Here is a 23,017-nt window from a genome sequence, read left to right as displayed (position 1 = left end):
GTGAAACAAGAAGCGAAAACCGGTGCGGGGCTTTCCCTGAGCTCAAATTTGCGACAATTGTATAGTTGTTGTAACTTTGATAATTTCAACATTTTTTTTGGCCTCGAAAAACGAAGCTATAACTTTTCCACCATCGTTTTCTTTGTTGAAGTTTGAAAGACAATAGTCTAATGTCTACAATTACAGGTATCTTCAGCGCGGGAAAACAGTTATATTGTTATGCTATCCTGCTAATCAAGCTTAGTTTTAAAAATATTACAAAATTTTGACTGCTTTCCTCCGGATATTTTTTGTTGTTTTTTTTTGTGAGAACATGGCTTAACGCAACGACAAGCTGCTGTTTCTTGGTACACTCATATTCCTGTACCAATATCCTCGCAGAGAAATATGTAGGAAAAATTGAACTCTCGTGTTCAGGGGGGTTGTATTCATTTCTCTGTCATGTGCTACCGATTTTGGCTTTAGGAATCTCAACTTCACACTCGCCTTTTCACATGTTTAGGGAACAATGAAAAACTATTTTACTTGAATAGGGAGTAAGAAGGAAATGGTTTTCTTATTTTGCTATTTTCTTGTAAAACCCGCCACGGGGAGGGCACTCGGGTACGTCACTCACGACTGTACACGAAGCCGCGTTTACTATTCGCCCATTTTCAAATTAGCGTCTCTTTGGATTGAATTTACAAGCTTTTTGTTGATGGCAAGAGCTTGAAGAGAAACGCAAAACAAAAGCATTATCTTATACAATAAACATATAACGGAAGAACCTGCATAGGGAAAGCTGTTTGAGCGGTTTTGTTGTTTAAATCTTGGCTATTGTTTTACAGCTCGTCAGCGGTGGCGTGACTTGTCTTCGAAGCCGTTTGCCTCGTATACGACTTGGCATTGTTGTACTCGTCGCCGTTTCGGTGTATGTTTCAGAATTTTAACTTTACAAAGCTTGCGGCGACAGAACTGGTTTATAGGATTGAGACTTATCAAACTCAAATAGCGAAAAGACTGAAAATAGCGCGTGAAATTTGTGCTGCTCGGTGAACTTCAACGGAGAAAGAAGCATCGCACTGAACAAGGTATGTCGTCAGCTAAATAACGTTTTTATCCACCGAACAGGCTATTTCTGTCTGGATTCAGGGTCAGTGTTTAGTAAACTCAAAAATAAATGTGGTTATTTACAATTTGAAGCAATTGTATCGCCTGTATTCATGTAAATGTTCAATAGAGAATCACAAAGCCATATTGTAAACAGAAAACTAAGCCGCCATGAGCGGGAAGCAGATCTACTTGCATAATATGCTTTGTATTTAGTAATTTTACGGCGTCATGTTGACGATTTGAACGTGTGAAAACAACTTTTCAATTAGTCTTTTTACGAAATTTCACATGTCTTTAAAACAGGATGAGCTTGGAAAGAATAGGGAGATCTTAATGCAAGACAAATGCGCGAGCGATTTGCTGTTTGAGGGAGAAGGCATAAGAAATTTTAAATGACGTTTGCTTTTAATTATAGATTTTCGTCGATTTTCCCATGGTTTACCATGCTCTCCCGACAAACATTTTAAATGTATTTCTTGCTTAAAATATGGTCAGTGCTCGCGAACTAGTTAACAGTTTAAAAGGAACGCCGTCGCCATATACGTGTCCTGTGTGCGAAAAGGTTTACAAGAGTTGGTGTGGAATTGAATATCACTTGCTTCGCTATCCTCATGATGGCGTCGAAAGGGGAAGCTCAAAGGTTTCGCCTTCTTCAAAGCGTACGAAATCTAAGCGCGGACGTGGTCGGTCCAAAAATAAGCGAGTAAGCTCTCCTCCACCTCAACCAGCCCTGGTTCGTGAAACTCTTACTTACGCACAAGCTCAAAAAATGGTCGAGTTTGATTTCGACGGGCTTCTGCAACGGTTTAATATCGACGATATGCTTGGTATCGTGGAAGATCCCATAAAGAGCCAAAATACATCAGTTGACAACACGGATGGGCTGACTCCTAAATCCACTACCAAAACAAAAGGTAAAGCGCGATCCAAGAATAAATCCAAATCTGGAAATGAAAGCCAGGCCCAGGTTCTTGGTTTACCTAAAGCAGAGTTCCACCTTGAAGTTGATTTCAACGAGCTTGATGCTCCCCCTCGACCAAAAACTTATTTCAGATTTATTGAGAAAACATCAGAGGAGCTTGATGAGGAAATTGAGTACAGCGCCGACGACGAGGACACAAAATGGTTGAAGATAGTGAATGAAAAAAGAAAAGCTGAAGGTCTTTCTACTGTGTCGCAAGATGTTTTTGAATTGCTTATGGATCGCTTGGAGAAAGAAAGCCATTTCGAAAGTCAGAATACTTGTGATCCTAACCAATACATTGATGAGGATGCTGTTTGTTGTATATGTAATGATGGCGAGTGTGCCAATAGTAATGTAATCCTTTTTTGTGACATGTGTAATCTTGCTGTGCACCAAGAATGCTATGGTGTGCCCTATATACCCGAAGGACAATGGCTGTGTCGGCGTTGCCTAAACTCACCTTCCAAACCAGTTGATTGTGTTCTGTGTCCAAACAAAACAGGGGCATTTAAACAGACTGATGATAATCGCTGGGCTCATGTTGTTTGCGCCTTATGGATTCCCGAGGTTTGCTTTGCCAACACTGTCTTCCTAGAGCCAATTGATTCACTACAGAACATTCCGTCTGCTCGATGGAAGTTAAGATGTTACATATGTCGTAAAACGCAAGGAGCTTGCATACAATGCTCTAAAACCAATTGCTATACAGCATTCCATGTGACTTGTGCACAACAAGCTGGCCTGCATTTAAAAATAGAACCTACACGACTGGATGGTGGACAGCCATCGGTCAAGAAATCCGCATTCTGTGACATTCACAGTCCAGGTCTAGGCAAGGGCAGTCTGTCTGTAAATGGAAGTACGAAGGGTAGTGATGATGAAAAGGAAACACCATCCGCAATTACCCCATTAAACCAAAGATCTCCAAAAGACTTGAAGGAGATACGTAAGCGTCTCTCCGAGAAACATCCAACAGTGCCAATAGTGAACATACCATTTGTCCCTGCTCACAGGTTAGAAAAATTTATGATGCTTCATTTTTTATTTAGGTTCTGTCAAATATAATTGTGGGTTTTTGCGACACCTTTTAATTACCATAATACAAAATGAGGGTTTTCCCCTGCGCGTGCTCGTCAGCTTATTGACATGTAGAATTAGTTAGTACTCGCGTTTGTTATGTTTTTTTTTTCACCTGTTGTCCGTCTGCGTATTTAAGCTGCTTTTTGTTCATTTCTGTTGAGTCATAAAATCAGTTCGAACTTTTCTGTCTGTGTTTCTTTGGGATGTGTTTTTAAGTCATGGTCGTTAAATTCTTGGTGGCAGTTTTTTTTGTTATTTTTGATTCCTGCCTGAACTTATTTCGTGATTTACGTCAATCCTTATCTTCGACCCGTCATATTGTTGTAGAATTATAGGCTTGTGTGACGCCATATGACAATTGCAAAAGTTTTGCGCATGTGATGTGTGGACGTTGTTCATATTGTTGTTGTAATTAATTAATGCTATTTATCTTTATGGTAGGATTTTCATTGCAGATAATCGTCGACGGTAAAAACATGTTTGCCGAAAATGATTGAAATACGCATTCTTCGCTTTTTTTTTATGGCGTGAAATTAACTTAATTAAATTGTCCAATTTCAGATTGAGCAAAATCGTAAGTCGTGTGGCCATTCAAAAGAAATCGCAATTTATAGAGTCACTACAATCTTATTGGATGCTGAAACGACAGTCTAGAAACGGTGTTCCTCTTCTACGTCGTCTACAGGCCGCACATCAGAACAAGACAAACGGACCAGAAGATGTAAGCTATGACTTTGTGTTTGTTTTGCTTGAGTGGTTGCAGTACATTTCATATATCCCACGTGTGTTGTAACATTTGTAGCCGTCGGAGTTTTTGTCACAGCCATTGACTCTGAAGTCTCCACCTTTCAAATTCTTTTTTACTTCAAGCCGTTAACTTAGTGAATCCGTAGTGTTGAACATGCGCTGTACGATAATTGATTTTGGTTTTGTGTGCACTTTTGGGCGATACTCGCATCAAAGAAATAAATAGCTGCGTGCTACAAGCGTATTTGAAAATTTTTGATTTGAAATTGTTTATACGATGTGGTTGGAATCGTTTGAAGTGGGAAACTGCTTTAATTATACGTCTTTAAGAAGGATAAGAACCGCCACGATAGCTGGGTTGACTTTTGAAAAGTTAAAATTTCTAGACATTCAAAATGTGTGATAGAAAATAAGGTTACGCTTGGCGTGTTTGATCGTCACATCAATGGGCCATTAAAGAAAGCCATTAAATGCTAACTGCGTGTTAATCGATAAAGCAATTAACAATTGATTTTTGACTTCACGTAATGGCCTCTACTTCAAACACTAATGCAATTTTCGAAATTTTCTGGTTATTCATCAACAGCAACAAAGACGTGAACAAATAGCAGCGATGAAGGAACAACTGCATTTCTGGCAGAGATTACGTCACGATCTGGAGAGGGCGCGCTTGCTGGTCGAGTTAATAAGGAAGAGGGAAAAGTTAAAGAGAGAACACGTAAGATTTAACATGTTTCATTTTTGTATGCGTTCGCGATTCTCTAACCTTTTTTGTTTTGATCGATTGCGCTCATATTTAACAGCTGAAATCGCATATAAATGTTTTGGATTTAAAATTGAAGCCATTGTCTACGTTGTTGTCAAGAACATGGACGCAGTTACTCGCCAAAGATCCCGGCGAGATCTTTCTTGAGCCCGTGGACACAAATGAGGTATGTTCGCGGTTACATTATATAGAAACATCACGACTTCATTTAACCTTGGATGACTTTTTATTATTATTATTATATTATTTTAAAATGTTTAAGAACGGTAACTCTTCGGGGCTCTCAGGCACATGTTTTTCAAGAGGCCGTTTACTTATTCTACTTACAAATTTCAATGTACTGAAAAATTGTTACAGCTTATATTACATGAATACATGCAGGTCTAAACTATTATATACTATAGGAAATTACATGTAATTACCTGCAGACAAATTACAGTTGAGTTGAGTTTATGCAATCTAGTTTTGACTTTTGGTAGGAGGTAAAGTCACACAGTTCTTGCAGATTAGACTGACACATTCTTTACTATGTAACATGAAGTCCGCACCTTCAGCCGTCATCAAAACGGTTACACGAAGTCTCCTTCTTCAACCGTCATCAAAACTGTTACATGACGTTTCCTTCTTCAACCGTCATCAAAACGGCTACATGAAGTCTCCACTTTCAACCGTCATCAAAACGGTCACATGACGTTTCCTTCTTCAACCGTCATCAAAACAGTTACATGAAGTTTCCTTCTTCAACCGTCATCAAAACGGTTACATGACGTTTCCTTCTTTAACCGTCATCAAAACAGTTACATGAAGTTTCCTTCTTCAACCGTCATTAAAACGGTTACATAATTCTACATAAAAATAATTATAATGGAGTAATTTCCCATTCCAAGGTGATTTTCATCTGTGGCTTGTTATAGTTAAGACAATAAAAATGTCGCCTATTTCTTCTGTCGCCCCTCTTGTTTTTGTCTCTTCCTTTACCTTTTCTCTCTACTTTTCTCTGTTAACTGCATCTACATCAGCATTCATTTGGAGTCACATGGCTGAGTGAAGTGAAAACAACCTTGTTTGATGTCGGTTTTTCTTCATAAGCACTACGTTGACGACTACTGCAATTGTATTGCTTTGTTTAGTTTCAATAATTACTGATTTCATCATTTTCCAAATCAACTGTTTGTCGTTGTCTATTGACGTAATAACTGAGCCCATTGCTCACGCCGATTGTTTTCCGTCAGGTCACGGACTATTGCGATGTAATCTCGGAGCCAATGGACTTCAGGACGATGCGCGAGAAAATTGATGGCAACGTCTACAAGACTTTCGATGAATTCGAGAAGGATTTTAATCTTATTTGGAAGAACTGCATGTCGTACAATGCTGAAGACACGATTTATTATCGAGCTGCTGTACGACTTAGGGACCAGGGCAAGACGGTAATACGTAGTGCGCGTAGAATGGTCGAGAGGACTGGGATGGACCCAGAGAGTGGCCTGCTTACACCTGATGCTCCTTCAGCAAAAGACAGAGAGCTGACTCAAGAAGGTAGCTATAGGATAGATAGTGTGTTATTTTATTTTTATGTTTCTTTTTGCCATATCCAGGCACACCGTGATAAATTCACTTGATGAATCGAGCGTGGGTAGCATAAATAATTACAAAAATCGCTCGTGTAACTGTTCTTTGCATTTTTTTGTCAAATGACATAAATTAGGTACATTAATAGTCTTAATAGTACAGGTGATAGTAGGTAAATACCAATTGGTTATTAGCATGTACATCTAACTGTTGTATTGCCATTGGACATGCGTACTTATCTCGAGTAAGAGATAGCCAGTTGGCTTGTTGCTTTTGACTTGGTTTTTTAAAGTAGCGTGCATTGTTGTCATAGATTTCATCTTGACTGAAGAGCAACGTAAAGAAATGAGTTTGAAAGAACAATTGGAGGACTTGCGAGAGAAACTGACGTTGACGCAAGGTATAAGATCTGGAAGTAAGTCGATGCTAAATTGTTTTCTTTCTGCCGTGATACAGTCCATCGTGAACAAACAGTTTGATTTGATTTTTTGTGTGTGAAACATATAACGATTATATGGTTATAATAGTGTGGCCTTTAAACCGTGCCTATTATGAAATTTATTAATTTCTGTGATTATTTTTTTCATGCGTGATTTTGAAAGTTTTGCTTCGCGCATCTCTCTGTTCTTTCAACTTGGCGAATTTGCTCGTCTTTTAGCTAATTTTAAAACGTTTCCTTTGATGAAAAATTTCCAGGCGCTAGAGCTCAACGAAATCGCCAGATCCGGAAGGATATAGCTTGTCTTCGTCGGAAAATTAACCAACAACATAGAGAGCACAATGCGTCTCATTCTAGTGGTAAGACCACTGCGTTTTTGAAATATATGGGGCAGGGTAGTTGGTAAGACCACAGCTTTTAAGGAATAGTAATTGGGGTGGGATTTTACTGTTTTAAAGACTTCATAGAAACACCGTTCCATTTTTATGCATTCAATTCTTTCCTAATTTGTTTTCTCTGCTGTAAAATTTTGTGTTAAACTTCCGATTCTAAAACCAAATGGACTTATGGAACGATGGGGGAAAACTCTTCACTCGATCCAAATGTCATGACCATTAAGTTTGTTTTTTTTCCGTTAGGAAACAATTGTTAGAATTGTTAGTGGTTGAACGAGAGGGTAGAGTTTAGGTCAGGTCATGCATTCAAAAATTATAAATTTCAATTGAAATAACTATTTGGTGTTATTATATAATAACTTTATTGTGTTAAACACCAAAATCGGCTGCATATTTTTATTATCGGCCGAATGTTAATGTAATTGGTTATAAGAAGATTAAGAAACGTGTGAAATCGAAATGTAGAGACAGCATTCACAGCAATATTATTTAGGACGTCTTTCGTTTGTCGAACCACAAAGTTGATGTCAGCCTCTACTAAAATATATTTTATGTTTCAGTAAACGACAATTTGGATGGAGGCACTCCGGCAAAAAGAGCCAAACTATCTTCTGACGTGTCGTTGGAATCTATCGACACACCGAAACAAGAAGTTTCGTCAGATGTTTTCGAAAACAGCCTTGAGCAAAATGCAAGAGACGTAGAACCTGTTGGGAATACAGCCGGAACTCCTAGCATGACTAACCCGCGACCGGGCACAAACCGCCGTAGTGGCATTCTATTCAATAAGAATAAATTTCGCGCCCAGCATAATGCCCATGTAAAAAATAACGACAAAGACCTTGGTGTTTCTATATTTGAAAACGGCAACGTCGCAGATTTGATCGGAAAGAACGGTGAAGTACGCCGAAAGTCGACTGGTCTCGATTCGAATGACGAAAACAATTGGAGTAACTTGAATAGATTAGTGTATTCCGAAGACACTTTAAGTAACGAAGTATATCCTGGACGCAAGACTAGCCGTCTAAATAGTTATCCCCAAGATGCCCCAGATATCAAGGAGTTAGCTGCGCAGGACGCTGCCACGCAACGCAATCACTATAAAGAGAACGCGCAGCCAAAGTCGAGAAATTCTCGGAGCAGTACGACTTCCGAAGACGGAACGGAGAGGAGTAATGGTGATGTCGTAACGTATGGAAAAAATCTAGATCGTAAGTCTCGAAGCAGATGTAACTCAGAAGAAGATTTTAACACGACCGACAGCGAGTGTAATGGTGGTCTTTATTCTCCTCAAAACTCAGACACCGAGCCAGATATGTTTGATTATCTTGATCTCGTGTGGGCAAAATGCCGCGGTTATCCTTCTTATCCTGCACTGGTAAGTGTGAGTGCATCGAGCTCGAATGTTTTCACAAGGGGGTAGGATGTATATGCATCAATGACTTAGAACCCAGTCCACTAGATGTTGGACTCGGCCGAAATTCTATACTTGAGGCAAATAATACAAGCCGCCGTCTTGAAAGGTATCAGAACTGACGATACCTACTTTTCCTGAGTGGATATATACATTTGCAGAGTTGATAGTCTAGCTTTGAGTTTTTAGAATATTTGGTAGGATTGGTTTTAAACCTTCTTTTAGCTATTTTTCATTTTGAGTTTTGTTTTCTTTGCTTCACCTCGGCACGGTAGTTTGACATTCATGGGGCTGTGTTCTAGAGCATTGATATGCTTGTATATCTAGTTCAGGAGCGCACGCAGCAAACCTTCATGTTTGGTTGTGCTATGAAAATTTCAGGTCGTTAGCATTATTTATTTTTTATAGAAATCAATTATTTTTACATTGAGTGAACACCAAATTTCGAAACATACATTCACCTAGCACAACAGAACTTGCTACCTCCCATATTAAAGTAATAGATACGATTGACTTCCATTTTTTAGTCAACTCCGAAATTAGTGCCAAAGAAAAGGCTGCTCAAATTTCAACCACCCTCCAATATGACTTTAGAAAAATTATTAGGCGGTATAAAAACCTTTCACAATTACAATACGCGATGTATTTTAGATAATCAATCCAAAAACGAAGCGTGGTTTTGTTCATAAAGGCGTACCCATACCTGTACCTCCTGATAATGTATTAAAAGAGCGTAAAGCGACTGACGAACATCTGTACCTCGTACTTTTCTTTGATGCTCGTCGTACGTGGTAGGTGACATTTATTGTTTTTGATGAAAAGTAATGAAAACAAGATGAACGCCTGACTGTTTGCATAGCAGTAGTAAACAATCGCGTTGGTTTTGCCGCGATGTTGGGTCCAGGTTTTTCTTATAATAAAAAAGTTAAAATCGATGATTTCTTTCTTTAATCAATGAAAAATATACTAAGATGGGATGTTTCGTCTTTCAGGCAATGGCTACCACGTCAAAGCTCTCTCTTCTTGGTCAGAACAATAGCGTTGATAAGACGAAACTCTACGAGGGCAAGAAGCCGTCATTGCGCAAGTCAGTCCAGCAAGCATTTGCGCGCGCACTCTCTTACAAGCAGCAGATCTCTACGCAGCCGGATGATGATGAGGAGGTGAATGGTTATGCGTCAGAGGAAAGCGACGATGAAGATGTCAAAAATAATGAAGAAATTGAAGAGGATTATTGAATTATATTGCATTTGTGCTAATATGCTTTGTACTCTATGACATGGTCCGACAATCTGAAGGGAATTTTAGGTTGGGAAAGCTGGTAAATACCTGCCGAATTGAAAGTTTGAGTTCCCCGAATGCATCGATCATCGAACGAATCATCTCCAGATATATTCATAATTTGTCAGCGAAACTTTCGTGTTTAAGAATTTTGTCTGACCATGAATGTTTTTATGCGCCAAAGTGTAAATAGAATTTCAAGCTGTGTAGATAGTATTCTGTAGTGTGTGTGTGTGTGTTTGTTCGTTTGTGTGTTTGTGCTGTGTGATCATTTGTCACGATCTGTTGAATTGAATGATAGTTCCACATAGGAAATAAACATTTTCCGAAATTTTGTTGAGAATCTTGTAGCATTGATTTGTTAGGTGAATACTTTCATTTCCGAGAATTGACTAAAAAGTTTTATTTGTCAAGTAGACGCTAGAAAACGTTACTTTGCATCGAATAAAATTACATTTATTTATAAAATGCCTTACTATGTTGAGCTGCTGTCAGTACTGTGTTGAGCATTGATTTTCTCTTTACGAACATTCGACACGTTTGAGATTTACTGCACAAAATGTTTTTCATGAAAAGTACGTACTGGGGTGGCTGTGGCCTTGCCAATTTATGACACTTGAACAAAAAATCCCATGCTTAAATTAATCTTGACGCCAAAAGCCATGTGAGAGAACAGTGGCGTAGATTTGCGTAATGCGTAAATTGAGCCTTCGGTTCAAGTGGTCAGCTGTAAACTTGGCAATCAAAAATTATGGTTTAGCGCATTTGATAAAGAGATAGTTTATTTGCCTTTCTTTTTATGATGATAATTCAAGTGAAATTAATTGGAAATGAGGAAAAGAGCATTGAGGTAACTCGATTCGAATGAGGACAAGTTACTGTGTTGTATTGCACAATTAAAATGGAGTTTAAACAGGATTTGTTGTCAAAACGTTGATGATGTTTAATTTTGGTAACGTTGGCACAGTGGCACTTCATTCTTATACTCATTGATTTGAGAGGAGTGAAATTATCATTACTTATAACAAAATTTACGATAAAACAGACTATTTGTTCCTGTCATTGAAAGCCAAGTAATTGTTAATTACGTTTTTAAAAAATGGTTGAATATTTTAGTAGTTATTTTGGAATTACTTTAAAATATGAAATGGTCAAGTGGCCTTTTACAACAGCAACAAAAAATGTTTATTTTATAGGTAGTAGCAGAATTGAAAGTTAAAATTTATGCTACGTTAATATTTTGGAAGTTAATTGCAGCAAGTTAGTGCTGGCTCAGTTAACCAAGTTTAATTTTTTATCCATATATGAATGAATATTCACCAATGTGTCTAAAGAAATGAATAAATCATTATTGAACTTGAGTTATGAAATGTTGCAACTGACTTACTGGTTTACCTACAAGAAAGTAATGGATTGTTTTATATATTTTTGTATGTAGTAATTAACTGACAAAAAAATACCCAAAAATTGATAATTAGTAACATGTTGCACATAGCAATAGCAAAATAACTTTGATGAAAGCAAGATAGACCAGAGATAGAGCATCACATACACTTCCTCACTTTTATGAGCATCTTGTTGTTCGAATCACCAGAATTGCATGAGACAACCAATCTGCCTTGCTAATTGTTGATCAGAGTTTTTTTGCAATGATGTACATGCAGCACTTTATATTTTGGAAAAATGATTTGCAATTTTAAAGCTTTCTCTCCTTCCAAACAAAAGGGTTTTTGTAACTTTTTGGTTTAAAATATGTTAGGTTGACCAGAAGAGACTATAGCATCTGTTAAGAAGAAAGTGGAGGCAGAGATGTGTATACCATGCAATGCACAAAGACTTGTATTTAAAGGTCGCTCGTTAGCTGGTATAACTTGTCGTTTTGTTTTTTTTTCATAATTATTATTGCGGTAATTGTATAAGTTTGAGCCAGTGTTGTGCCTTGCAATCTTCACTTAACAGTTTTGATGCCATTGCAGATTCGTCAACTATAAGGGAAAGTAAAATTTCCAAAAACTCAAAGATCCATTTGTTTCGCAAAAGCGAACCTGTGCAACAACAGCAAGATGAAAAGCAAACGGATGCATTGTGGACCGAACTAAAAACGTTTTTAGACAAGCATTTCTCTGAAGAAGATGCTTTAAAAGTTCTGTGCAACTTCAAGGAGGTATGTTTTCAATACAGCATGATAGAATTCACAGGGTAAAAAGTATTTGGGGTAGTGTTTTTATATGTATTTGTTTTGAATTAGGATTTCAGAGCAACATTAAATAAACTCAGCTTGGATGATTTAGAAAGACTGGGAAAATATCATCTAGAAAAAACTGTGTCTGATAAGGTGGAGAAATAACATGTAATATTAATGCATATAGTGTATGAATAAACTTTTTGGAAAAACTGTGAATACTTTCATAGAATTATGCAAAACATGATAACTTTTGTGTATTATTTGTATTTTATGATTTGCTACATTATTTTGATTTGCACGTTCACTCTGAAATAATGTTCTTCAATAAAATTCTGTTTAGGTAAGTTGTCCGACTTCATATTTCAGCATTTCCTGCAATCTGATTGGCTATACGAGCGGTCCGTTTGACGCTGTGCAGCCGCTACGTCTGACCGCAGACTAAAGTGAAGAATGTTAGCAAAATAGCAAAAAATGCGAATATGAGCCGTCGGGGTAAGGTGTAAAATTTTAACACGGACTCTTCACGAACTCTGAAACGTCCTCGGCCTTTACCTTTGGCCCCTAAAAGGTCACGTGAAATTTTTGTCTGTTCGGACCTCCAAGTCGGTAAATGACACTTCTTGACAAATGACAATGTAAAGCTTTAATCATAAGCCTAAGACAGATATACAATTTTTATAAACATACTTCGAGGTTTCAACTAAATCCATTTTTGTAATACCCGTTTTCTTCGTTTATTACTGATTGATAAGTTAATAAGATTGATTACCTCCGAAGCTTTGTAGATTTGCGATATTAAATTATTCTTCCTATTGTTTTTACGAATTTGCTACACTAATTAGTTTCACTTGAATATGATTGGTTGTCGGCCCAACTCCTGTCATAACGTCCGGACATTTGATTGGTGGAGCGGTTCGTCTTATTTTCTTACTCGAATAACATATGGTCCCTTTGTTGTGAGAACGTGTTCAAAGCTTATGAGTGGTTGCCATCAGCCACTCGCAATCCAGAGAAAAAGACGCTTCGTTACTGGTTCTTCCAGCAGAGAATCGACCATTAAGGTTAGTTGTTCACAAACTAAATACCGAAATATGATTCGTTGTTTAGTCTTCCTATTTTGTTGATAAATTTTCGCGAAATATGGCGCCTTGTTTCGTGTTGTGCATCGTGCTTTCCTTCGATGTGGGCGAAAGTTTATCGAAGTTTACTTCATGTTTTCCTTGGATTTATCGAGGCTATTCTCTTTCAAATATCTCCTCTTACCATCTGCATATTTATATTGCTGGTTTGAGCGCACATTCTTCCGAAATATGTTATTTTTTTGCTCATATTCATCGAGTTTTGTTTGGTACAGATGTTTCACTTTCACATCCCTGTGTGTGGCACGTCACGTATTTGGTTTTTATTGAAATTTTCGTATTGGTCTCCTGTCGTGTACGCTCGAGTTCTGTAGACTCAAATACTTCTTTAACCAAAGTTTTGATCGCCTTAAGTATAGAGGAGACGTTAACATGAAAATATATAATTCGAGTCGATTCTCAGTATTTCGAACATGTAAAAACAGTGTGTTGACTTCGCTTGACTCGTCGCTTGACCTAACAAAGTCTAATCTCGTAACATTGTGTAGAGCCTGCTCTTGAAATTTTATGGATCCCAGCAACGGTGAGACGAGATCAACCCGGAACGAAAGTCTGACAATGGTATCTGGTGATGCTACATACAGACTCGATCAGCAAACTCCTAGTCTAGCGACATTTCACACTCAAGCCCAGATTGCAAGCACTTCAAACCAGTTACAATCATCGCCGCCAATCTTAGGTCAAGATGCTAGACGAGATGCATCAAATGGACAGGCAGGCGATGACGGAGTTCAGACACCAAATGTTCGTCTTGTTATCTCTGATGTCAGCGCGGGTATAACCCACTCTGTCAGCAGTACCACCAGTGAGGATAACAGAGGTGTCGTCTCTGTGGATTCAAATGCTGGCAATGTGCCAGTTGTCATTCCACAAGACTATCTGACTGTAACTCAAAGTGCTCCCAGTTTTGTGACACAGGATACACACAATGGTGAGTAAACTTGTGAATTTGAAGAAAAAATTTTTTTCCCAAACAAATGTATCCAACTTAAATCAAAATTTGAGTTGAAAAATAAAACCCAGTATTCAAGATTATTGTGCACTATTTATTAATTCCAGATAAATTTGATCTTGAATTTATGGCAAAAATCAAAACATTGATTGACTTCTGAATACTTTTTCCAATTGCTTATTTTGATTTCATTTGCAGTAAAAATCCTTTTGAAATGTGGTCCTTTTGGGATTGTAGCAGCATCTCTTTTCTAGATCTTAGCGGAATATGCAGTGTAGAGATTTCTAGAAAGAGATTTCCTGTTCATGCAAAGATCCTATAAAACCCTGCATGATTACATAGGAATTGCATGTTTTCCTCTGGTATTAGCTCAAAATGTGTATGCATTTATAGACAATGTTGCACTTACCGTGGAAGACATGGATCAGGACGATAAAGAACGTGATGAAGTTCTCAGGGAACAAGTAATTTACCTATGGCTTTTTATACATGTCTATTTTGTTGTTTTCAAGTTTAGTTATGTTCTGTCCATGTGTGAATTAACAGTGTGCAATTTGCACATTGTTTTGTTTAAAATACAAAATAAATTTCAATGATTTTCAAAGAAAGGAAGTGTTATGCATTGATTGATAGCATGCAAATTGCCAATACTTGTAACATTATATCAATATGATGTTTTATACTATGGTTAAAACATCAACAAAACATAAGAACAAAAGACTGTTGACAGATTAGAGTTATAGTGCACTATATGGTGTAATGAACACACATTTTAAAGATTTTAGTTTAGTGCTACATCATATTTGCTTAATGGGGTATGTATTTGTTTCAATGTATGTCCAAGTAGCTGCATGTAAAACTAATATTGATTTGACTGTGACTTTAAAATGTACACATTTTTCTTGGAAAAAATTCCTCATCATTTTTTCTCAGCCAATTCACACATGGTGTTACTTGATCTTAATGGTCAAGCCATTGAGTTCTTAATTTCCAAATTTTTTAGGACCGATTTCTTCCAATTGCAAATGTTGCAAGAATAATGAAGAAGTCCATTCCAAAAACTGGGAAGGTAAATAACTATGGATCTTCTCCGCTTAATTACTGTATAGGAGTTACGTATGACGAAAGATTTGCCTTATTAAACTTAGATTGCTAAGATGCAAAGGAATGTGTACAAGAATGTGTTTCTGAATTCATCAGTTTCATAACCAGCGAGTATCCTTCAATAGAAGATTTTTTGTCTATTTTGTCATTGTGAATTGCACATGGTGAAGAGCAAACTTTGTGCAAACAAGCAAACAGTTATCATTGCTCATATATCATGGGTAAAATGTGTAGCCTCAAATATTGAAATCATTCTCCTCTTCTAGTGTGCCTTGTGTTCAGAAGGGGAAGATGATTTCAATTCTGAAGAAAGTAATGTGCCGTCTTTCTTAAGCAATATTTAGCATTTGTAAAATAGGGACAATGATGTAAAATTGCAAGAGTTATTCATTGTATTCATGCCAAATTCCATACATATGAGGATTTTTTAAGAATTACAAATTTAATTTACTTTAACAACGGATCAAGAGCAAGTGAAAGGTGTCATCAGGAAAAGAGAAAGACCATAAATGGGGAAGATATTCTTTTTGCCATGACCAATCTAGGCTTCGATCAATATGTGGAACCTCTCAAAATGTTCCTGCAGAAATACCGTGATGTAATTATTACTTTGGGTTTCATATGACTGTGACTAGTGAGGCGTGTTTTTTCACTTTGTTGTCCTTTCAGGATAGATCCAGGAGGATTTTGTTTGTATATGGGAGTGTTGCTCCAGTTTACATTAGATTTTGGGAGTATTGCCATGCCTTGTTTGATTGTGATACTTCTATACCAAGATTGAGAGACATTTTTTTAAGTTTTTTTTGCATCAACTAAAAATTACCACCCCTCCTAGACCTTCTTTAAGAAAGGCTAGGATGAGTTTGCATCCCTCTAGAATCTACCCTTGTGTCCTACTGTCCTTTGATATTTACAAGTTGAGGAACATTAAAGTTTGTGTTCTAACTTTCTAAAGGAAGCTGTTTCTTTTTTCTTAGTCAATGAAAGGGGAAAAGGGAAACATTACCGGTGTGACAGAAGTCTCTGAGATTGAAGATAATGGTCAAAATATCACCCATTTTAGTAGTGGTAAGTTTTCATTCAGTCGAGTCAATTAGATTCATTGCAATTGCACATCATTTTTGATGGTATCATATTCCAAAACACTGACTGATTTACTCTACCAACAAACACTTGTATCCTTATCTTATCTTGTTCTCCACTCCATACCCTCCAACATACACTTGTATCCTTATCTTATCTTATACTCCACTCCCTGCCCTCCAACATACACTCCTGTCCTTATGTATCTTATCTTGCACTCTACTCCTTACCCTCCAACATACACTTGTATCCTTATCTTATCTTGTACTCCACTCCTTACCCCCTACATACATTCCTATCCTTATCTTGTACTCCACTCTTTTCCCCCCAATATACACTCCTATCCTTATCTTATCTTACACTCCACTCCTTACCCTCCAACATACATTCCTATCCTTACTTGCATTTCACTCTTTATCTTGACGTTTACATCAAAACTTGTTCTATTATTCTCCCTCTTCCTATCCTTGTAACGTGTACACCACTCCTAAACAAGAATGAGTTTGCAACTTTATGTGTTGTTAAAATTACCATTCAATTTCAATCTAAATCTTGCAGCTTAAGTAGAATTTGGGGTTTCATAATCTATATAATCTAATCTAGTCTTCTTTATAGTCTAATCTATTGATGCATTAATCCAATTTACAAAATAAACACAATGAAACGCGTGCGCTGATTAGTCTAGAGCTGTGTTTGTATTAGCCTGTAAAAACACATCTGAGCTCAACCAATCAAATCAATCAAAACAGTCAATCTGTCAAAGAGAATTTCCAAATCGATCATGAATACATTTTATAGGAAAAAATGAAATGTTTTTTCTTTTTCGCATTATTGTTATTTTATAAAAGAAATAAAAGATGTTTTTTGTGTTTGCAATGGCTTATGCAAACCTCGGAGACGTTTGTTAAAACTATTGAGCAGAGGCAACCTTCAGTCTTGGGCTTGTACTGATCTGCTCTCGAGTTCTCCTAAAGGTTTCCTCAGTTTGCATAAGCCTGTGCAAACACAGTGAAAGAAAAAAAAATCGAAACCCAAAATTTCACTTCAGTAGCACTTTAAATAAATAATAATATAAATATCAATTCATCTTAATATTATGCGTATTATTCAATTATTAATGCACCCAGCATGAATTTTTTTATTTTTTGATTGAAACACAAGATAGTATATTGCCTCTCAATGCCGATAACTTGTTTTTCTCCATGTTTTCACGTACAAATCAATTTTCTTTGATGTTTGTTGACTGCTGACCATAACCTCAATAACAATCTGAGTCCGCACTTGATGTTGTTGTATTACTTTGTTACTATTCCATGTCCTTTCAAATGTCAATTTGGTAAATATTGTTGTATCCATCTGTACCAACAGGTCCCATACATCCGACAATGATTACTCAAGAACAAACCAACGCTTTATACAATACAGCCTATCCAACGCAGGTCGCTTCTCAGGTATGGTCAACGTGATCACGAAATTGATTTTCGTTCTTTAAAATTTTCATGTACTCTTTAGCTTCAACAGTCGCTTCATTTTCCGTCCATGTAAGTGAAGTAATGTCGAAAGTGTACACAGTTATCCATCAGAGAACACTGTCGCTCCTGGTACGTACATATACACGTTGAAAGACAAAGTTCCGGTAATGTAAAACGTTACAAATGGAATGCCATAAGCATAGTTTATTTGTGATGTATAGTGGATTGTTAGGATTGGCTCAGTTCCAGTCCTCCCTCCCGTTAGCTTTTAATAATTATGAAAATCAGACAAACACTATGAGATCAAATAGATAAGATCTGGTTGTGACTTGTGAGCGGTGACTGGGTTCGGTGAACACCGATTAGAATCATTAGAATCGGACAACAGAGTACTTCAAAGGGTCGTCTTCTATAAACCGGCTTAACCACTTCATTAACCGGTATTGTTATTTTTTTTACACGGAATCCAGTAGATAGATGCAACCAATGCCTCGTGTAAGTACATTTGCTATGACGTGGCATTTTTTTATATCCCGATTAACAAAGTAACTTACCGCCATACTATTAGCAAGTGTACTGTGAACTGAGGTATCTTCATATGATTGGTTGAAGTATTTATCCAATCATATCACGTGTACCTAGTTGGTGTATTCCTCTTGTATTTTATACTTACTTGAAAGTAACGAGAAAAACGTCCCACTTAGCTCCACAGGAACCCAACCTTTGTATTACTCTGGGAATTCGTTTCATTCAAATGTTTTACGGCTTTGTTGTGTTTTATCATTGCGGTTATTGCGATAAGAACGAAGTTGCGTAGATTGGTAATTAACGAGTCTCAACCGCAGTAATTGCACCGCACAGCTATGTTGAGTTAGTAGTTCAATAAATGTATATATCTATATGTATTTATAAATATCGTAGATTTTAGCTAATTTCTTTTGAAGATTATGCACAAATCGTGTTTTATGTTTAACGTTTGAAAATTCGGAAAAGCTTGTTCCCTATTGAACAAATGGAAGGCATGCGAGTGAGTGAGTATCTTGCTTTAAGAAGTTATAAATTGTATTTACATTTTTTCAACCTCGTATGCGAGTTCGTTGCGTGAAAAAGATAATTCCGAAATTTATTATTCAATTCGCGATTATGCAATGATTTTTTTTCACTGTTATGGCCGTAGTTGTCACGTGATTGTCATATGGAACTGTCTTCTCTCAATCCAGTTTCGTATTGCTATCTTTAAGCCATTGGTGATTTAGGATGTCTTCCAAAGTTGCTCTTCGTCGGGGGTCTTTATTAAGCATCGTTGTGATCAGACTAATGACATCTAAGAATTAAAAAAATAAAAACATTTTGTAACGTTGAGATCACTTTTTTGTAACAAATGCTAACATTGGAATGCATTTTGGCGTTAGCCTTGTTTAGATTTGACTGTATGTTCTTTCTTTCCTTTCTTTCCTTTTCACTATCGTGTTTCGTTAAACATCCTGGACTTGCTTTGCTTCGTAACATGGAAACTTAATTCAAAATTATTAAAGTGTTTGACATCAAATTTTACCGTAGACTTTTCTGATTGCATTGGAAAGGCCATTTAAAATGACTTTAGAAGTTCTTCGGTATAGAATTGTGGTATTTTATTTCTTTATTTTTCTCAGCTTAACATGAAGTACTAGCAGAGCTGTTTTCACTTTGTTTTAAGCTTGACTTCATAAGAAATATCGTCGATCCTCGTGTATAATGAGATGTTTAGCAACTCGATGTAAGGATTTAGAGAGTTGCTCTTCAGTAAAGCGCTTATGTTCTCCTGACTTTAAAAAATAATAAAGGATGCGTACCTTGCGAGAGCGCCATGTTGAAACATGGTTCCATATCTTTGATCTCACTTTCGTTTGCAAACGGTACATCTCCGGACACCATATCGTAGAGTAGAATACCAAGCGACCATATCGTCGCTGGACGTGCTAAGTATCGTTGGTTTGTAAACCATTCTGGTGGACAGTGAGAACGCGTTCCTGTATCGATTCAAAAACGGATTCTCTATTATGTGAACCCGATTGGCAGGTGTTGATATTGAAGGGTAAACGTGACTATTATTGATGTTTTTTATTAAGGGAAGAGTGGGTGTATTGATGTTTTAACTTGTGAAGAGATTAAATGTATTCATGTTTTTGTGAGAAAGTGTTTGGTTTGCCGTATTTTATGCTTGTCATTGTGTTTCACTGACAATAGTATGTTATCTCGCCATCTCAGTAAATGTATGAATACTCCATCTAGAACGAAAAGCTAATTCTTCCTTTACCTTCGTATTCAGTGTATTGGAAGTTATGCAACTGTGTGCCCGATCCAAAGTCAGCCAGTTTTGCCACTTTGTTCTTCAGATCCAATATTATATTTTCGTCTTTTATGTCGCGATGGAAAACGCCTTTCTCTTCGCAGTGGAGCGTGGCGTCAAGTACCTGGCGAAATATTCTTTTTGCAATTTTTTCCGTTAGAAATTCCTGTTTACTGATGTAGTCAAACAAATCCATATGAGCTTCTGGTCTTTCCAACACTAATATTAAGGATGGCCCACATTCGAAATAATCAAGCAGCTGGATTATGTTGTTGTGTTTTACACGCCTATGTAGAGAAACTTCAACCGGGATCTCTTTGCCATTTTCCTAAAAATATTAACAATATCTCGATTCTTCGATTTTTAAAATAATAACTTCGATTGGGGGTTAGAAGTTTGATTCAAACTTAGAACTTCGATTTAAAATTAGAAGCTCTATTTAAATTTAGAATTTCGATTTAAAATTAAAAGTGTTAAATTTAGAATTTTGATTTAAAATTAGAAGTCCATTTAAATTTAGAACGTTAATTAAAGTTCTACTCCGACTTAATTGAAATTAGAACTTCGATTTAAAGTTAGAATTACTTCACTTTAAGGTATGAACTTCGATTTCAAAATAGAAGTTTCGTTTTATTTAGAGTTTCGAGCTTTGACCTTTGATTTAAAATTAGCTCATCATCTTTCAGTACCTACCTCGACAAGTCTCAATTTACACTTTTCGACAACTTTGAGAGCAACCTTTGGCAAAAAAAATGAAAGATAATGGATGCTGGTTTCTTAAAGATAATGGATGCTGGTTTCTTAAAGATAATGGATGCTGGTTTCTTAAAGGCAATGCACATGCAAATTCTGTCCTTAACACTCATCTTTCAAAAGGCATCAGTAGAATCTGTACTTTCAAAGAAAATTTCTAATTTCTCTTACCGAAGTGCCATCACATCTTCTGTTAGCGGAGTATATAGTTGCATTTCCTCCCGTAGAAATATTTGCAATCACATCATACTCTTGTATGACACTCTCTGGAGCTGGAATAGACAAGTAAAAGCTCGTGTCATCTTAAATGAATATAAATATATTGTTGACCAAGAGAATTGATTAACAAGAGTGTAGCTGCGTCTTCTTCGAAGACAGAAATTAGGGGTTTAATAGGAACGCAAAATTTTGTTCAGCTTAGTTCAGCGACAAGAATTTTTTTAAAGATATAAATCCGAGCTTTGCTTTTTCATTTCCTTCGTAAATTTTTTTTCCGTGTGTGGTTGCGAAAAGCAATTTAATGGCTCTTAATGTCAGATCAACAGGCGCCTGGCGGGACTCGTTGAAAACAACCTGATCTTGATCAAAGATGTATGCATTATGCATCGGCAAACGAAAATTATCAATGTTCACAAAGATAAGATGGTTGTGGTTAATTTTTACTTTCCTCAACAAGCGACAAACGAGAAAAACATGAGCGAAGTTTGTAAACACGTTGTTATTTTGAAAGGAGGTTCTAAAGGAGTGAAACCTTTATATTGACCTCATCGGAGGAAATCTTATGTTTTGCCATATTCAACAGAGGCCAATTCTATACACTAAGTAAAACGGGAGCTATTGAGACGATTAAATGCTGTCCCAAAAGGCTATGATATTTCACATACGACTAGTGATCAAAAAGTTACATCTTCCTTCAAAAATTTCTGGCAAGAAGCTCAGGACATAGTTTAGTGAACATGTATATATAGGATTTAAAAATTGTTGCAGCGCTGTTGAAAGAAATTGAATCATGACACTCAATTAGCTACAAACTCTAAATATTCGCAGCTTCATAGCTAATAGATGTTGAACTTACTCCATATTTGAGCCAAGTTGGGATAAGTCGAGTCTTCGGCATTTTTTGATTGTTTCTTTTTGGCTGCGTTCGCGACTTTACCGGTCGTGGATTTCTTTATTTTCTTGCTCAATTTGTGAATATAGTTCCAATTTTCATTCATGATGAGTATTTTCTTTTCCACCTATATTTATTGCCACCGTCTTCTCAATCAACTAAAATCGCAAGTAAGCAATTGCTTCAATCGATCTCTTCCTGAAATATCTAACGGTCATAGAACACTGCTGTTACTCCTACGTTTACAATGGTTTAAATACTTCCCATGAACTGATGAAAAAAAAAACGCGAAACTCATATATTATTAAAAGTTTTCGCTTTTGTTGTTTTCCATTTCACCGATGCAAAAAATCTGTAATTGCCTCACCTCAAGTGGTTAATTAAGTTTTAGCAGCTTGTTATCTTCGTTTTAGTTTTTACGCTGACACACGTTCTTTCGCTTAATCGTTACCTAAAAAGGTTGTTGATTTATTTTGGGATAGTCTTCCTCCTTTGACTACGCATTATTGAGGCATATTGCTTTGAAAACTTTCATTCAACTGCGAACGAGAAATTTTGTCAACAAGACTAATGACGATATTGCGGTTTTTGAGAGTAAATGCTGAATGTTATATAATCCGCGTGCCTCAGCCTGGTTGCATCAGAGGCTTGATTGGCGAAAGCGTTTCAAAAAGGCGTTTAGTAAAAAAAAGTGGAAATCGATCACGATGAAATTATAAAAAAAATATTTAGTCTTTAGTGGAATTAACCTCAACTAGGGACGGGCTATGATTGCTTAAATTGATTTGATTATTTATTTAAAAAATAATTGCTTTTTAGCGCATCTTCCAACAAAATATTTGTTAAGCTTGTGAAAGCCATTGTTGCCTGTTTTTATTACGAGTGAACGCGAAGATTGTTGATATCATAGAGTTGAGTTGATTTAGCAGTTTTCAGGAGTTATCATGCTTTCTGGTTTGATACATTTTGGGAATGTTTCTAAAATTTTGGGAATATTATTTATTGGTGATTTAAAGTTATTATACACTCATTTTCCTAAAAATTACTTTAAAAAGCGTTTCTGTTTTACGAAGACTTTGAGCGTAAGCTCTCGACCTAAACTACGCCTATCACCTTTGCAAATTTTTTCTTAACTGTCG

At 36.7% G+C, this 23,017-nt stretch overlaps 3 protein-coding genes and 1 long non-coding RNA gene across 5 annotated transcripts; 2 read left to right on the top strand and 2 right to left on the bottom strand.

Moving 5' to 3' along the window:
- The first annotated feature begins 434 nt into the window (after positions 1–434).
- Positions 435–10,218, top strand: LOC124434438 (bromodomain-containing protein 1-like). The gene is given in 12 exon segments (XM_046984333.1): positions 435–1,070; positions 1,508–3,069; positions 3,698–3,857; positions 4,470–4,601; positions 4,687–4,815; positions 5,882–6,188; positions 6,535–6,636; positions 6,918–7,019; positions 7,616–8,433; positions 9,121–9,260; positions 9,462–9,472; positions 9,475–10,218. Coding segments are annotated over 11 exon segments (3,624 nt in total). The 5' UTR covers positions 435–1,070; positions 1,508–1,579; the 3' UTR covers positions 9,708–10,218.
- Positions 10,219–12,183: 1,965 nt separating this feature from the next.
- Positions 12,184–12,707, bottom strand: LOC124434202. The gene is made up of 2 exons (XR_006944712.1): positions 12,623–12,707; positions 12,184–12,373 (listed from the first exon to the last, which is right to left on the bottom strand). It is a non-coding gene; the product is annotated as an uncharacterized LOC124434202 (long non-coding RNA).
- On the top strand, positions 12,373–18,641 carry LOC124434201 (nuclear transcription factor Y subunit beta-like). 2 transcript variants are annotated; one of them, XR_006944711.1, is made up of 9 exons: positions 12,373–12,996; positions 13,563–14,005; positions 14,420–14,490; positions 15,030–15,095; positions 15,175–15,241; positions 15,599–15,728; positions 16,108–16,198; positions 17,582–17,664; positions 17,726–18,641. XR_006944711.1 is itself a non-coding variant. In XM_046984084.1 (9 exons), the coding sequence occupies exons 2-9, from the start codon at positions 13,582–13,584 to the stop codon at positions 17,756–17,758; spliced, it is 966 nt and encodes a 321-aa protein (XP_046840040.1). In that variant the 5' UTR covers positions 12,373–12,996; positions 13,563–13,581; the 3' UTR covers positions 17,759–18,641. The 2 variants fall into 2 exon arrangements, 1 of the variants encoding a protein (XP_046840040.1); XM_046984084.1 differs by having other exon boundaries at positions 15,030–15,102; positions 15,181–15,241.
- Positions 18,534–22,115, bottom strand: LOC124434200 (serine/threonine-protein kinase pim-1-like). The gene is made up of 6 exons (XM_046984083.1): positions 21,843–22,115; positions 20,939–21,039; positions 20,708–20,752; positions 19,982–20,342; positions 19,518–19,694; positions 18,534–19,009 (listed from the first exon to the last, which is right to left on the bottom strand). The coding sequence occupies exons 1-6, from the start codon at positions 21,982–21,984 to the stop codon at positions 18,897–18,899; spliced, it is 939 nt and encodes a 312-aa protein (XP_046840039.1). The 5' UTR covers positions 21,985–22,115; the 3' UTR covers positions 18,534–18,896.
- Between the last annotated feature and the right edge of the window lie 902 nt (positions 22,116–23,017).

The sequence above is a fragment of the Xenia sp. Carnegie-2017 genome, unplaced genomic scaffold (assembly GCF_021976095.1).
Source record: "Xenia sp. Carnegie-2017 unplaced genomic scaffold, XeniaSp_v1 HiC_scaffold_14, whole genome shotgun sequence".
Taxonomy (NCBI): domain Eukaryota; kingdom Metazoa; phylum Cnidaria; class Anthozoa; order Malacalcyonacea; family Xeniidae; genus Xenia; species Xenia sp. Carnegie-2017.
Note: the sequence above shows the minus strand (reverse complement) of the source record. Positions and strands in the feature narration are given on the sequence as shown.